The following is a 17,025-nucleotide window of genomic DNA, read 5'->3' as shown; positions in this document are numbered from 1 at the left end:
AGGCTCTACTGCATTATTTTCATGTGTACTGGAGGCTAGGTTTTATTCAGCCTACATTGGGTATATTGCACTTCCATAACTCTTAGTCACTCAGTAGTAAAATATGACAGTTATAGTTTTGGTGTAACGGTTTAACTTTTGGAGATTAGTTTAAAGTACAATAACCTTTGCATAACAACTACATTTTTATTTTTTGCCCGAGGCTCTGCGCAGGCGCTCTGCCTGCTTGCTGTCGCTAAAACATTTTTGTTCACATTGGAGACTTGTCACAAGTGACGTCAATCACGGGGCTCTGACCAATTAGAAGTCGGGGTGATTGTTTAGCTCCACGGGCTGCAGCGCCTACCATGAATCTCTATTCACTATCAAAGCGTCCTGCTGCTGCCGGCCAACCGAATGGGATTCCATGCAGCCACAGATAGAATCACAACTTTACAACTTTTTTAATATATGTTTTAGTTTGTTTTTCTATATTTTTCATTGCAATTAAAATATATTTGTCATCATTGTTATTTTGCCTGCTGTCAAGTTATTCTAGAATTAGGAGTAATGAACATGAATGCTTTGGGAAGCCCTATGATGGACCCTACGATTTCCAAACGGAACACGGCGCTGAGATTAGTTGACTTGGTAGGGGCGCACCACCATCACCATCATCACCACCATACCCCTCAGAGCGTGACAGGCTTCCCGGGGTTCAGCAGCCATCCACACTCAATGGCTCACTCGCACCCTGGGGAGATTACTGCGAAACCCCGCCTGGGGCCGAGTCCATTTGGGCCAGAACACATGGGGCACTCCGCGGCCCTCAAAATCAGCCCAGCCCATCATTACCCACACCACCATCACCACCACAATCATCATATGGCAGGCCACAGTGAAGTGGTCTCCAGTCAAACGGGAGCTTTTGGCCCGGTGCAGGCGGCGACCGTCCCTTATTCCATGTCCCACACGGCCCAGGCGTTATCCGCAGCCGCAGGTAGGGATTTCCTCATTCGGAGAGATCTGACAGCTCAAGCCATGCCGGTACTGACCGACCAGAGCCCCGGTTCAACCTCTCATCACGGAATGTTTGTCTCAACAACAGGTAGCTATCCGGGACACTACGGCCATCACCCTGATGCTGGTAGCCATGCCCTCTTCTCCGGACTCCACCATGAGCAGTCATCTAGCGGAGCACCAGGTGGCCAAGCCATGAATGGACAAATAAGGTTAGGAATACCTAGCGAAATGTACGTTAGGTCTGATCACTTGAGTCAAGTGGCGAGCTCCAGGGCTGATCCGTTCTCCGCCTCGACATTACATGGCTACGGCGGTCTGAACCATCTGAACATGAACCTCGGCGCTCAGCATCACGGAGCTGGTGCATTCTTCCGCTACATGAGGCAGCCAATAAAGCAAGAACTCATCTGCAAGTGGCATGAACCGGAACTGTCGCCGCAGAAACTCTGCTCAAAAACTTACAGCACGATGCACGAGCTGGTAACTCATGTGACGGTGGAGCATGTCGGTGGTCCGGAGATGGCAAACCATATCTGCTTCTGGGAAGAGTGTCCCAGAGAAGGAAAACCGTTCAAAGCCAAGTACAAACTGGTAAATCATATCAGAGTGCACACCGGAGAGAAACCATTCCCATGTCCCTTCCCCGGCTGTGGAAAAGTGTTTGCTCGATCGGAAAACCTGAAGATCCACAAGAGGACTCACACAGGTCAGTGACTTTATTTCCGTTTCAGAGACATCGGTATAGGTTCCATCCTCCTCCAGCATTGAGCAAGATTACGACTTGAATTTATGGATTGAACCCCATTCAACACTAGAGCTCAGTTCACATTTCTATTTGAAATTGCATAACATTTATATTTGAAATTGCATATAAATTAAATGTAGTTATGTTGAGAATATATGCTGTACTGCAGTCGCAGCGTAAAACAAAAAGGGGAAAAATATTATTTAAAATGTCATTGAACCAATTGCCAAATCCCTGAAAGCAGTATTTATTTGATAATTATTTCGATATATATATACATATATTTGATATAAATGTTTTTTTTATTCTTTCTAAATGTGATATTTGGATCATGGCATTTCAAATAAACAATTTTTAAGCTACCAAAACGTTGGCATGACACTGAGCCTGATTAGCCTAAACATTAGGCAATAGTGTATTGTTGGACAAACACATTTCCGATGTGTTTGTTGTGAATTGCTCCAGTGGGCCAGCGCTCTACAGAGATAATGCTAGGGGGATTATGGTAAAACAGTTCTCTCTCCCTCAGCGGTTTGATGTGTGCCAAAACATGCCGTCCGAAGAGAGACTATGGCCCACACGGTCTGTCCAACTGTTGCGTTGCCTGCAGCAGGGTCAAGTCTAGATGTTACACAGTACATGGCAAATTGACGACGAAAGTTGACAATGTTTTTGCATTTTTAGCTAACCCTCTTCCTAACATTAACTCGAATGATCCTAATCTGCTGCATACATTTTCCTAACCTGCTTACGAAAAGGCATACACTGTACTCTCAAAACCATGCTGCTGCAGGCACATGGAACCAAGCATATCAGATAGAACGTTGTTACTTACTTTTCCGAAGTGTCGTGTATCGCCCTATAAGGTACTAGAAGCCTACTGTCCAGAATGCAGTTGGGATAAGTTAGCATTGGAGCGGAAATACATTGGGGTTTTGTAATGGACCTTATTTTCTGTAGTGGAGACCCTTTCTGCTTCGCCTTTTTATCTGTAGTGGAGACCCTTTCTGCTTCGCCGCCGTGAACAACCCCTGAATGTGTCTTTTAATACTGGGATTTGTCAACGAGACTCTCTGTATAATGTTTGGTCTTCTGTTGAGCCTAGAACTGAATGGTCACGTAGAATAATACTGATAATAGTTTAAGATATATGGCTCGGATAGTAAAGCATGGCGCATCCGCTGCCTAGGTTTTGGGTTCGATTCCCCGGCCAACCATATGCAAAATGTATGCAAGCATGACTCAGTCAGTGTGGATAAAAGCATCTGCTAAATGGAAATATTATGGGATTATTATTCATATTATCATATAAATCATGACACATGGCTAAGAAAACATAACAACATAGGTAGATGTCATATATTCAGTTGTACACTATTCAAATGTTATGATTCATATCTTATTAGTATTATTACTATTAGTAGTAGTAGTTGTAGTAGTATTAGTAGTATTATTGTAAAATATTATATATTCACATTTTGTATTTAATTGTATGGTTAGTTGTGGGGTGGATTGTAGTAATAGCAGTAGTAGCAGCAACAGCAGTAGTAGTAGTAGTAGTAGTAGTAGTAGTAGTAGTGGTAGTAGTAGTAGTAGTAGTAGTAGTAGTAGTAGTAGTAGTAGTAGTAGCAGTAGTAGTAGTAGTAGCAGTAGTAGTAGAATAATTATTAGCAGTAGTAGTATAATAATTATTAGCAGTAGTAGTAGCAGTAGTAGTAGTTGTAGTAGTAGTAGTAGTAGTAGTAGCAGTAGTCATCATATTAGTAGTAGTAGTAGCAGTGGTAATAGCAGTAGTGGTAGTAGTAGCAGTAGTAGTAGTACTAGTAGTAGCAGTAGTAGTAGTAGTAGCAGTAGTAGTAGCATTAGTAGTAGTACTAGTAGTAGTAGTAGTAGTAGTAGTAGCAGTAGTAGTAGTAGTAGTAGTAGTAGTAGTAGTAGTAGTAGTAGTAGAAGCAGTATTATTATTATTATTATTATTAGTAGTAGTAGTAGTAGTAGTAGTAGTAGTAGTAGTAGTAGCAGTAGTAGTAGCAGTAGTAGTAGGAGTAGTAGAAGCAGTATTATTATTATTATTAGTAGTAGTAGTAGTAGTAGTAGTAGTAGTAGTAGTAGAATAATTATTAGCAGTAGTAGTAGTGGTAGTAGTAGTAGTAGTAGTAGTAGAAGAATTATTAGCAGTAGTAGTAGTGGTAGTAGTAGTAGTAGTAGTCATCATATTAGTAGTAGTGGTAGCAGTAGTAGAAGCAGTAGTAGTAGTAGTAGCAGTAGTAGTAGCATTAGTAGTAATAGTAATAGTATTAGTAGTAGCGGCAGCAGTAGTAATAGCAATAGTAGTAGCAGCAGTGGAAGTAGTAGTAGTAGCAATAGTAGTAGCAGTAGTGGAAATAGTAGTAGCAGTAATAGCAGAAGTGTAAGTGGTAGTAGTAGCAGTAGTAGTAGTATTAGTAGTAGTAGTAGTAGCAGTAGTATTAGTAGTAGCAGTAGCAGTAGTATTAGTAAATAGCAGCAGCAGTAGTAGTAGCAGTAGTGGAAGTAGTAGTAGTAGTAGTATATACAAAGCAGTAATACACTATAAAACACAAAATATGAATTCATGGCAAAGTTGTCATGTTCATAAACATTTATTTTTATTAATGTATTTATATTGGAAACCCCTCTGCTTGTAATATTGCTCAGAGCAGGGTTGTTGCTAAGGACAGGGTTGTTGCTAAGGAAAGGGTTCAATTATTACTTAGGGAAAGGTTGTTGCTAAGGAAATAGTTATATTATTACTTAAGGAAAGGTTGTTGCTAAGGAAATTGTTGTAGTATTGCTCAGAGCAGGGTTGTTGCTAAGGAAAGGGTTCTATTATTACAAAGGGAAAGGTTGTTGCTAAGGAAAGGGTTCTATTATTACTTAGGGAAGGGTTGTTGCTAAGGAAAGGGTTGTAGTATTAATCAGAGCAGGGTTGTTGCTAAGGAAAGGGTTCTATTATTACAAAGGGAAAGGTTGTTGCTAAGGAAAGGGTTATATTATTACTTAGGGAAAGGTTGTTGCTAAGGAAAGGGCTCTATTATTACTTAGGGAAAGGTTGTTGTTAAGGAAAGTGTTGTAGTATTGCTCAGAGCAGGGGTGTTTCTAAGGAAAGGGTTCTATTATTACTTAGGGAAGGGTTGTTGCTAAGGAAAGGGTTGTAGAATTGCTCAGAGCAGGGTTGTTGCTACGGAAAGGGTTCTATTATTACTAAGTGAAGGGTTGTTGCTAAGGAAAGGGTTGTAGTGTTGCTCAGAGAAGGGTTGTTGCTAAGGAAAGGGTAATATTATTACTTAGGGAAAGGTTGTTGCTAAGGAAAGTGTTGTAGTATTGCTCGGGGAAGGGTTGTTGCCAAGGACAGGGTTGTATTATAATTTAGGGAAAGGTTGTTGCTAAGGAAAGTGTTGTAGTATTGCTCAGAGCAGGGTTGTTGCTAAGGAAACTGTTGTAGTATTGCTCAGAGCAGGGTTGTAGTACCCTCAGCAACAAGCCGATAAACAGGCAGGGCAGCAGGAGAGGAGGAGGAGCCATATAGCAGTGTAAGAGGCAGGGCAGCAGGAGAGGAGGAGGGCCGTATAGCAGTGTAAGACGCAGGGCAGCAGGAGAGGAGGAGGAGCCATATAGCAGTGTAAGAGGCAGGGCAGCAGGAGAGGAGGAGGAGCCATATAGCAGTGTAAGAGGCAGGGCAGCAGGAGAGGAGGAGTCATATAGCAGTGTAAGAGGCAGGGCAGCAGGAGAGGAGGAGTCATATAGTAGTGTAACAGGCAGGGCAGCAGGAGAGGAAGAGGAGTCATATAGCAGTGTACCAGGCAGGGCAGCAGGAGAGGAGGAGGAGTCATATAGCAGTGTAACAGGCAGGGCAGCAGGAGAGGAGGAGGAGTCATATAGCAGTGTAAGAAGCAGGGCAGCAGGAGAGGAGGAGTCATATAGCAGTGTACCAGGCAGGGCAGCAGGAGAGGAGGAGCCATATAGCAGTGTACCAGGCAGGGCAGCAGGAGAGGAGAGGAGGAGTCATATAGCAGTGTAACAGGCAGGGCAGCAGGAGAGGAAGAGGAGTCATATAGCAGTGTATTAGGCAGGGCAATGGACACGTGTAATGTAGCTTGGTGCCATTGTAGTTTCATTCCACTAGAGATAATGACATGAAGAGAGTCATTTTTTTCCTGAACAAATATGGCCGCGTGTCTCCTGGTTGGGCCTGCGACCCAAATGAAAAGCCTTCCTTGGGGCCTTGATGAGTCTGAACTGCACATAATATGACCCTGATTCCTTTATGGTGAATATGACTCTGATTCCTTCATGGTGAATATGACTCTGATTCCTTTATGGTGAATATGACTCTGATTCCTTCATGGTGAATATGACTCTGATTCCTTTATGGTGAATATGACTCTGATTCCTTTATGGTGAATATGACTCTGATTCCTTTATGGTGAATATGACTCTGATTCCTTCATGGTGAATATGACTCTGATTCCTTCATGGTGAATATGACTCTGATTCCTTTATGGTGAATATGACTCTGATTCCTTTATGGTGAATATGACTCTGATTCCTTCATGGTGAATATGACTCTGATTCCTTCATGGTGAATATGACTCTGATTCCTTTATGGTGAATATGACTCTGATTCCTTTATGGTGAATATGACTCTGATTCCTTTATGGTGAATATGACTCTGATTCCTTTATGGTGAATATGACTCTGATTCCTTTATGGTGAATATGACTATGATTCCTTTATGGTGAATATGACTCTGATTCCTTTATGGTGAATATGACTCTGATTCCTTTATGGTGAATATGACTCTGATTCCTTTATGGTGAATATGACTCTGATTCCTTCATGGTGAATATGACTCTGATTCCTTTATGGTGAATATGACTCTGATTCATTTATGGTGAATATGACTCTGATTCCTTTATGGTGAATATGACTCTGATTCCTTTATGGTGAATATGACTCTGATTCCTTTATGGTGAATATGACTCTGATTCCTTTATGGTGAATATGACTCTGATTCCTTTATGGTGAATATGACTCTGATTCCTTTATGTTGAATATGACTCTGATTCCTTTATGGTGAATATGACTCTTATTCCTTTATGGTGAATATGACTCTGATTCCTTTATGGTGAATATGACTCGGATTCCTTTATGTTGAATATGACTCTGATTCCTTTATGTTGAATATGACTCTGATTCCTTTATGTTGAATATGACTCTGATTCCTTTATGGTGAATATGACTCTGATTCCTTTATGGTGAATGAACAATTTGCCTCTGCTGCCTCTTTCATTCCTCCACATGTATTATTCATATCGTTTGCTCACATTACTTAAGTAGAAATCTGTTAAATGATTTGTGCATGTGTTGATTCCCAAGGGCCTCTGGTCCAGAGTATCATGTTTAAAACCTACCCGGATCTGTGGTTATGACTGGGCTTCCCCTGGGGTGTGTTCCCGAGACATGCTCTTGTACTACACTAATGTCCCTGATTTGCTCTCTCAGCCCAACAGCTGAAGGTCAAATTGATATTCAACGTGCATGTGTAATTAGACTGAGCAATTATATATTCTCTGTAGCTAAGAGCCTAGCTGCCTGACAACGCCGCCTTGCATCGGAGAGAGATCAGCATAGGATGATTTCAGAGTAATTAATTCAACCATTATGGTTTTACCAGGTTATGCTGTTCAGGCTACATAGAAGCTAGACATTACAGGCCAATCAAGCTGTAGCTCTGTAGAGAGTAAAATGCTGTATTTTATTACACAGTAAATGCTTTGGTATCGTTATTTAGGAAGATGTAATTTACAATACACGCACTGTAATATAAATTACAACTATTGTATGAAAGCAAGTATTGTGTAATGACACACAGTAAAATATCGTAAAATTGACTGCATTATACTATAATAAAAAGTAATCGGAATTGAATGAATTAATAAAATCTGTGGAGAGGAAGGGGTTTGTATTACACAGTATTTTACTCTAATTTACAAGGGATTGGTGTACACAGGTTGGTTGCTAGGCAAAGCGTTCACACGTTACAGTATATTAATGAATATTTGGTATTTTAATATCACATACACTTCTAGAGGCCATAACAAAGGCAGCCAAACTGGCAGCGACTACAGGGCAAAACAGACCAGAAGGACAAGGCAACAGACAAGGACAACAGGGCAACACAGGTCAGGGCAACACAGACCAGAAGGACAAGGCAACAGACCAGGACAACAGGGCAACACAGGTCAGGGCAACACAGACCAGAAGGACAAGGCAACAGACCAGGTCAAGGCAACACAGGTCAGGGCAAAACAGACCAGAAGGACAAGGCAACAGACCAGGTCAAGGCAACAGGTCAGGGCAACACAGACACAAAAGAACAAGGAAAGTGATAACCCATTTATGTTTGAAAGACTTGTTGTTACTCCAATTTGTCCCCAATATATATTTAAACTTACTGGGACATTGTAACCACATAGGAATTCAATTGATACGAAGTTCTCACTCACATGTGCAACATATGCAGCCTGTTATAAGACACGCCTGAAAATATGTTAATGACGAAGAAACAACATCAGCATGAACTCACTAGTGGTGAAAAGATTTTCGGCGCTTTCATTCTGCAGGGTGGAATTACAGTAGGCCTACCATCCCGAAATACAGCGATTTTCCCACAATGCACCAACATTTACAATAAGCTGCAGTAACACTTCTGTTTAGTTTTACTGTTGATTATATATGACAGTTTTCCATTACTTTGCAATATAAACAAGTAAAATGTCAAGTATGATAATAACTACAGGTAGAGGACAGCCTGTGTCTTAAACTACAGGGAACTACATTCTCAACATAACCATAACCAAGCCACTAAAATCCTGCAAATTATGATCCATTCTCTTTTTATTCAATGTAACACTTTGACCTTTTGCATACAACAGTATAGCTGTCCTAAAGGAACTCAGCTGGTTCATTTGGGCTGTCCTACAGGATCTCAGCTGGTTCATTGGGATGTTCTAAAGGATCTCAGCTGGTTCATTGGGCTGTCCTAAAGGAACTCAGCTGGTTCTTTGGGCTGTCCTAAAGGAACTTAGCTGGTTCATTGGGCTGTCCTAAAGGAACTCAGCTGGTTCATTTGGGCTGTCCTAAAGGAACTCAGCTGGTTCATTGGGCTGTCCTAAAGGATCTCAGCTGGTTCATTGGGCTGTCCTAAAGGAACTCAGCTGGTTCATTGGGCTGTCCTAAAGGAACTCAGCTGGTTCATTGGGCTGTCCTAAAGGAATTCAGCTGGTTCATTGGGCTGTCCTAAAGGAACAGCTGGTTCATTTGGGCTGTCCTAAAGGAACTCAGCTGGTTCATTGGGCTGTCCTAAGGGAATTCAGCTGGTTCAGTGGGCTGTCCTAAAGGAACAGCTGGTTCATTGGGCTGTCCTAAAGGAACTCAGCTGGTTCATTTGGGCTGTCCTAAAGGAACTCAGCTGGTTGATTTGGGCTGTCCTAAAGGAACTCAGCTGGTTCATTGGGCTGTCCTAAAGGAACTCAGCTGGTTCATTGGGCTGTCCTAAAGGAACTCAGCTGGTTGATTTGGGCTGTCCTAAAGGAACTCAGCTGGTTCATTGGGCTGTCCTAAGGGAATTCAGCTGGTTCAGTGGGCTGTCCTACAGGATCTCAGCTGGTTCATTGGGCTGTCCTAAAGGAACTCAGCTGGTTCATTGGGCTGTCCTAAAGGAACTCAGCTGGTTGATTTGGGCTGTCCTAAAGGAACTCAGCTGGTTCATTGGGCTGTCCTAAAGGAACTCAGCTGGTTCATTTGGGCTGTCCTAAAGGAACTCAGCTGGTTGATTTGGGCTGTCCTAAAGGAACTCAGCTGGTTCATTGGGCTGTCCTAAGGGAATTCAGCTGGTTCATTTGGGCTGTCCTAAAGGAACAGCTGGTTCATTGGGCTGTCCTAAAGGAACTCAGCTGGTTCATTGGGCTGTCCTAAGGGAATTCAGCTGGTTCAGTGGGCTGTCCTACAGGATCTCAGCTGGTTCATTGGGCTGTCCTAAAGGAACTCAGCTGGTTGATTTGGGCTGTCCTAAAGGAACTCAGCTGGTTGATTTGGGCTGTCCTAAAGGAACTCAGCTGGTTCATTGGGCTGTCCTAAAGGAACTCAGCTGGTTCATTGGGCTGTCCTAAAGGAACTCAGCTGGTTGATTTGGGCTGTCCTAAAGGAACTCAGCTGGTTGATTTGGGCTGTCCTAAAGGAACTCAGCTGGTTCATTGGGCTGTCCTAAAGGAACTCAGCTGGTTCATTGGGCTGTCCTAAAGGAACTCAGCTGGTTCATTGGGCTGTCCTAAAGGAACTCAGCTGGTTGATTTGGGCTGTCCTAAAGGAACTCAGCTGGTTCATACAATAGGCAATACACTATAAGCCAGTACTGTTTTATATGACCATGCGTCACCACCAAAAATAGAGCAGCGGTTTTAGTTTATGCCTTTGGGTTTTCTGGATCCAACGCCTAACTTATGTTCCCTTATTTCAGGTGAGAAACCCTTCAAATGTGAGTTTGACGGGTGTGACCGACGTTTCGCCAACAGCAGTGACCGGAAGAAGCACTCCCACGTGCATACCAGCGATAAGCCCTACAACTGCAAAGTGAGAGGCTGTGACAAATCCTACACACACCCCAGCTCGCTCCGAAAACACATGAAAGTCCACTGCAAGTCTCCGCCACCGAGCTCTGGCTACGAGTCATCAACCCCGTCATTGGTGTCCCCATCATTGGACTTAGGCCGAGAGCCAGGGTCTTCGTCGCTCTCGGAACCAGCAGCCTCGTCCCAGCCCGCCAATTTAAGAGAGTGGTACGTCTGTCATAGTTCGGGTGCCAGCGGCACTCAGACACCCCCCAGCGGCTCCTCCAGCCCTGATTCCGAGGATGAGGCCCTCTACAGACACCCAGAGCCAAGGGACGCGTTCTAACCAAAATCGGCCCAGAAAATAATAAAAAATATATCCAAGATATTTTCTAATATGCCCATGGACTCAGAAAATAAACATATCGAGAAGGTCTATTTTCTAAGGCCCAAATCATTCAATGCACTGGCATATCGACAAAATAAGAAACAGCCAAATTGTAGTTTTGTGATCGCTTTCTTATATCCCCATGTGGATGAGTATGAACAAATATTCTGTAAATTTGTTCAAATGTCTCGTGCTGGTTAATTGTATGTTTGTATGTTGTTGTATTATTTTGTAAATCGAGTTTTGAATTCAATATCTTTTTAATTTATTTTTTTGAATCTGACATGAACATTTTTGTATTATCGAACCAAAGTGTTTTCAATATGAAAGATAAGTGAATGTACATTTGTAAAATTGCTAAAATTCAATGTGTTAATAACAGTAATGTTGTAAGCTTTGATCTTTCAGCTATTTTAATTGTTTGCTAATCTTATTTGTATAAATTAAATAATTGAGAAGTTTTGAGTTTCATACAGACATATTTTTTCCTATTGATTGTTTTCATATAGTCTATTTGATATTACATTCATAAATGTTTGGTCAACGTGGTCATTTTGTGATTTGGTCATTCTTGTCATTATTTGTTATTAATGCATTTTTATAAAAATGTTGTCCTACCGAGAAAAGACACTCGAAATGTGTTACCAACTGCGTTGTAATTTGTCAGTATTTTCAATAAATCCTGTATGATAAAATTGCTATTTTACTTTTCTGGGTCTTTACTTTTTAACATTGATATTTACAATGATTTATTTAAATGCATATACTACGAGGGTACAGTTAAAAACGAATATATCACAGGTTCTGTAAAACGCTTTCGGCCTCACGGTTTAGACGACTCGTGCATAACTTTATAACTCAGCAGAGCAGATTTACACCGATCTTTTTTTTAAAGGAATCATGAGACAATATACAGAGAGATTGTTCTATCACTATATTCAACAGCGAGCCTTATTGCCATTGGTGACTTATTATGTCTCATGTACCGTCTATAAGGTAGAGCCCATAAGGAACAAAACATGTTGTACCCGGAGCACTTCAAACCTAAGGTTCAGTAGGAGATTTTTGTTACGTTTGAACGATGTTTTTTTTGTTGCTGTTATTTCTACTGCTACAGCTTCTTGCCAACGTGTAGACATTTCAACATTTAAATCCGCATAAAGACACATTGAAAAGATCCCACCTCCTAGGTATTATATTTACAATTCGCTTACTCTAAACTTTCCTCACCCCTGAATAGTGGAAACCTACAAAGCAATTCTTTAAAAGAAAATCCATATTTATTTATTTTTAAATATATATATTTATTCACATGTCCATGTCTTGTTTGTGCGGCTCTATTTCTCTCTTAGATAAAGTGTGATTTTATGCAGGGAAGATGAGGGCAGCATTTGATGAAAGGCTATATTCTCATCCAGACTTCAAAGATCTTTTAACACAAAGAGCCATTTCTTCATGACGGTGAGTCCTCACGGTGAATTAAGATTTCTATAGCAATAGCCGAGTCAAACTCGGATAATATGGGGCCATGTCCGAGGACTTCAGCGCCTCTTCAAAGGAATGTAATATTTGCTGTCCATGGGGTAGGAAACGGTCATCTATGGTCTTTCGATCAAATATAAGGATAAAATATTCTTTTGCTATATTTTTTAGAACTATCAAAAGAGAAGCCGCTAGAATTACGCACTTATTCCCACAATAATAGACTTGCATTGCATAGCTTCTTGCATGTGTCCTGTGAACGGAGGCCGGAGTTAGCGGGTTCTGTGAACAGAGGCTAGAGTTAGCGGGTTCTGTGAACAGAGGCTAGAGTTAGCGGGTTCTGTGAACGGAGGCTGGAGTTAGCGGGTTCTGTGAATGGAGGCTGGAGTTAGTGGGTTCTGTGAACGGAGGCTGGAGTTAGCGGGTTCTGTGAATGGAGGCTGGAGTTAGTGGGTTCTGTGAACGGAGGCTGGAGTTAGCGGGTTCTGTGAATGGAGGCTGGAGTTAGCGGGTTCTGTGAACGGAGGCTGGAGTTAGCGGGTTCTGTGAATGGAGGCTGGAGTTAGTGGGTTCTGTGAACGGAGGCTGTAGTTAGCAGGTTCTGTGAACGGAGGCTGGAGTTAGCGGGTTCTGTGAACGGAGGCTGTAGTTAGCGGGTTCCGTGAACGGAGGCTGAAGTTAGTGGGTTCTGTGAACGGAGGCTGTAGTTAGCGGGTTCTGTGAACGGAGGCTGTAGGAGGTTCTGTGAACGGAGGCTGGAGTTAGCGGGTTCTGTGAACGGAGGCTGTAGTTAGCGGGTTCCGTGAACGGAGGCTGAAGTTAGTGGGTTCTGTGAACGGAGGCTGTAGTTAGCGGGTTCTGTGAACGGAGGCTGTAGTTAGCGGGTTCTGTGAACGGAGGCTGTAGTTAGCGGGTTCTGTGAACGGAGGCTGTAGTTAGCGGGTTCCGTGAACGGAGTTTGTAGTTAGTGGGTTCTATGAACGGAGGCTGTAGTTAGCGGGTTCTGTGAACGGAGGCTGGAGTTTGCAGGTTCTGTGAACGGAGGCTGTAGTTAGCGGGTTCTATGAACGGAGGCTGTAGTTAGTGGGTTCTGTGAACGGAGGCTGTAGTTAGTGGGTTCTGTGAACGGAGGCTGTAGTTAGTGGGTTCTGTGAACTGAGGCTGTAGTTAGCGGGATCTACTTTCTTCAAAACCAGTATGGTATATCCTCGTGTTTTGGACTGAGGGGGATAAGCACAAGCATGCTAATAGTGATTGTAGAGATGGTCAAAAGCCGCTCGAAAGATGTGAAGTTTGGAACATGTAGCCTATTGGGAAACAACCTTCCCTATGTGACTGAGCTGACGGTAGAGCACATGGTCGTTTAGGGTAGCTAAAATGTAATATTATTTCAGAATTAATGAAAATATATTTTAAAATAAAATACAATAATAGCCTAGAAATGGGTTTGTGTCTTAATTTATTCCATCATGTCAAACATACACCGGGAAATGTTATACTCTAATTAAGACAGGTACATACATGCTTTTACTAGGATCTGAGGCGTACATTTGTTTTCTAGAGGCTGAGAGTATGCAGAACCCGCTGCAGAACATTAGCCATTCTAAGGCACGAACAAGGCGGGAGTCCCCACTGTCTCATACGTTTAGAGTTCCTTTGGCGCTTGTATTGCCGTTTACTCTGTCCAAGTGCCCCACAGAAAAGAATGAATAATAAACACTACAACAACAAAAAGGAACCAAACAGTCCTCTCCATAGCACCAGCTCTTGTGCCCGCAAAGAGGTAAAAGATAGTTCGGTCTCAATTGAAGCGAGGAGTCTTTGAAGCCGGACTTTATTATCTGAGCAATTCTTCCACGTCGTCCGAACGACGCCGATGACACGGAAAGCCTTCTTTGTCACGGATGTGTTCGCCTCGTCTCTGTTGCGCCTTACAACGCTTTAAGATCCAGCCGTCAAAGGGGAGACAAGGGCTGACAGAATGGTATATAAAAAACTGTAATTATTCAACACTAATACTTATTGGTGAGAATACACCGTTTCTGCACCGCATGCAAAAACAACATTGATCGTGCATGTTTGGAGAGGGTGTACGCGAATACAAGTGTGTGTGTGTGTGTGTGTGTGTGTGCGCGCGTGCGCGTGTGCGTGTGTGAGAGAGAGAAAGAGAACGAGAGAGAGAGAAATAAAGAGAAGTAGTAAGAGAACAAACTATAACGCATTGTTGAATTGAAATAAAGTAGATTGCCGTTTTCATCAAATTCTGCAAACTTTGCAGCTCAGCCCTGTACCCTGCAAATGTACCCACAGGTCCGTTATTACATTATACTAGGGAAGCCGCAAGCATGCACTTAAGTCATACATGTCTGTTACTACCTTAGACTAGGGGAGCCCAAAACATGAGAAACAGTTATAACCATATATTGATCACCCCTCAGTCGCAACTATAGGCCAATATAACTAGTACAAAGACACAGCCACGCCCTGGGGTCAAGAAGTATACAGTCAGCATCTCTATAGCTTCATGAGGTGGCAGGGTAGCCTAGTGGTTAGAGTATTGGACTAGTAACCGAAAGATTGCAAGTTCGAGTCCCCGAGCTGACAAGGTATAAATCTGTTCTTCTGCCCCTAACCCACTGTTCCTAGGCCGTCATTGAAAATAAGAATTTGTTCATAACTGACTTGCCTTGTAAGATAAAGGAAAAATTAAATTAAAAATGAGGGCCGTCTATAGCTTCATGAGTACCATCAGCACCTCTATAGCTTCATTAGGACTGTCAGCATCTCTATAGCTTCGTCAGCATCTCTATCGCTTCATGAGTACCATCAGCATCTCTATAGCTTCATGAGGACTGTCAGCATCTCTACAGCTTCATGAGGACCGTCAGCATCTCTACAGCTTCATGAGGACCGTCAGCATCTCTATAGCTTCGTCAGCATCTCTATCGCTTCATGAGTACCATCAGCATCTCTATAGCTTCATGAGGACTGTCAGCATCTCTACAGCTTCATGAGGACCGTCAGCATCTCTATAGCTTCGTCAGCATCTCTATCGCTTCATGAGGACCGTCAGCATCTCTACAGCTTCATGAGGACCGTCAGCTTCATGAGGACCGTCAGCACCTCTATCGCTTCATGAGTACCATCAGCACCTCATAGCTTCTGAGGACTGTCAGCATCTCTATCGCTTCATGAGGACTGTCAGCATCTCTATAGCTTCATGGGACCGTCAGCATCTCTACAGCTTCATGAGGACCGTCAGCATCTCTATCGCTTCATGAGGACCTTCAGCACCTCTATAGCTTCACGAGGACCATCAGCATCTCTATCGCTTCATGAGGACCGTCAGCATCTCTATAGCTTCACGAGGACCATCAGCATCTCTATCGCTTCATGAGGACCGTCAGCATCTCTATAGCTTCGTCAGCACCTCTACAGCTTCATGAGGACCATGAGGACCATCAGCATCTCTCTTCATGAGGAGCATTCATCAGCATCTCTATCGCTTCATGAGTACCATCAGCATCTCTATAGCTTCATGAGGACCGTCAGCACCTCTATAGCTTCATCAGCATCTCTACAGCTTCATGAGGACCGTCAGCATCTCTATAGCTTCGTCAGCACCTCTACAGCTTCATGAGGACTGTCAGCACCTCTATAGCTTCACGAGGACCGTCAGCATCTCTATCGCTTCATGAGGACTGTCTGCATCTCTTTCGCTTCATGACGACCTTCAGCACCTCTATAGCTTCATTTGGACCGTCAGCACCTCTATAGCTTCATGAGGACCGTCAGCATCTCTATAGCTTCATGAGGACCGTCAGCATCTCTATAGCTTCATGAGGACCGTCAGCACCTCTATAGCTTCATGAGGACCGTCAGCATCTCTATAGCTTCATGAGGACCTTCAGCACCTCTACAGCTTCATGAGGACCGTTAGTCAGCACCTCTATAGCTTCATGAGGACCGTCAGCATCTCTATAGCTTCATGAGGACCGTCAGCATCTCTGTAGCTTCATGAGGACCGTTAGTCAGCACCTCTATAGCTTCATGAGGACCGTAAGTCAGCACCTCTATAGCTTCATGAGGACCGTAAGTCAGCACCTCTATAGCTTCATGAGGACCGTAAGTCAGCACCTCTATAGCTTCATGAGGACCGTAAGTCAGCACCTCTATAGCTTCATGAGGACCGTCAGCATCTCTATCGCTTCATGAGGACCGTCAGCATCTCTATAGCTTCATGAGGACTGTAAGTCAGCACCTCTATAGCTTCATGAGGCACACCTCTATAGCTTCATGAGGAGGACTCTATAGCTTCATGAGGACCGTTAGTCAGCACCTCTATAGCTTCATGAGGACCGTAAGTCATTTACCTCTATAGCTTCATGAGGACTGTAAGTCAGCACCTCTATAGCTTCATGAGGACTGTAAGTCAGCACCTCTTTAGCTTCATGAGGACCGTAAGTCAGTACCTCTTCTATAGCTTCATGAGGACCGCACCTCTAGCTTCATGAGGTACCTCTATAGCTTCATGAGGACCGTAAGTCAGCACCTCTATAGCTTCATGAGGACTGTAAGTCAGCACCTCTATAGCTTCATGAGGACTGTAAGTCAGCACCTCTATAGCTTCATGAGGACCGTCAGCACCTCTATAGCTTCATGAGGACCGTAAGTCAGCACCTCTATAGCTTCATGAGGACTCAGCATCTCTATAGCTTCATGAGGACTGTAAGTCAGCACCTCTATAGCTTCATGAGGAGGCACCTCTATAGCTTCAT

General features: G+C 43.1%; 1 protein-coding gene across 1 annotated transcript; it reads left to right on the top strand.

Annotated features, from left to right (window-relative positions):
- Positions 1 to 68: 68 nt before the first annotated feature.
- Positions 69 to 11,457, top strand: LOC135517095 (zinc finger protein ZIC 4-like). Its single transcript, XM_064941116.1, has 2 exons — positions 69 to 1,708; positions 10,287 to 11,457. The coding sequence occupies exons 1-2, from the start codon at positions 550 to 552 to the stop codon at positions 10,721 to 10,723; spliced, it is 1,596 nt and encodes a 531-aa protein (XP_064797188.1). The 5' UTR covers positions 69 to 549; the 3' UTR covers positions 10,724 to 11,457.
- The last annotated feature ends 5,568 nt before the right edge of the window (positions 11,458 to 17,025 follow it).

This window comes from Oncorhynchus masou, chromosome 28 (genome assembly GCF_036934945.1).
Source record: "Oncorhynchus masou masou isolate Uvic2021 chromosome 28, UVic_Omas_1.1, whole genome shotgun sequence".
NCBI classification, from domain to species: domain Eukaryota; kingdom Metazoa; phylum Chordata; class Actinopteri; order Salmoniformes; family Salmonidae; genus Oncorhynchus; species Oncorhynchus masou.
This window is presented reverse-complemented; position numbering and strand designations above follow the sequence as displayed.

Excerpts from the sequence above, each read along its gene's own strand:
- LOC135517095 (XM_064941116.1), top strand. The coding sequence starts at position 550 with ATGAACATGAATGCTTTGGGAAGCCCTATGATGGACCCTACGATTTCC. Across the intron at positions 1,709-10,286 it reads CCACAAGAGGACTCACACAG|GTGAGAAACCCTTCAAATGT; the intron begins GTCAGTGACTTT and ends CCCTTATTTCAG.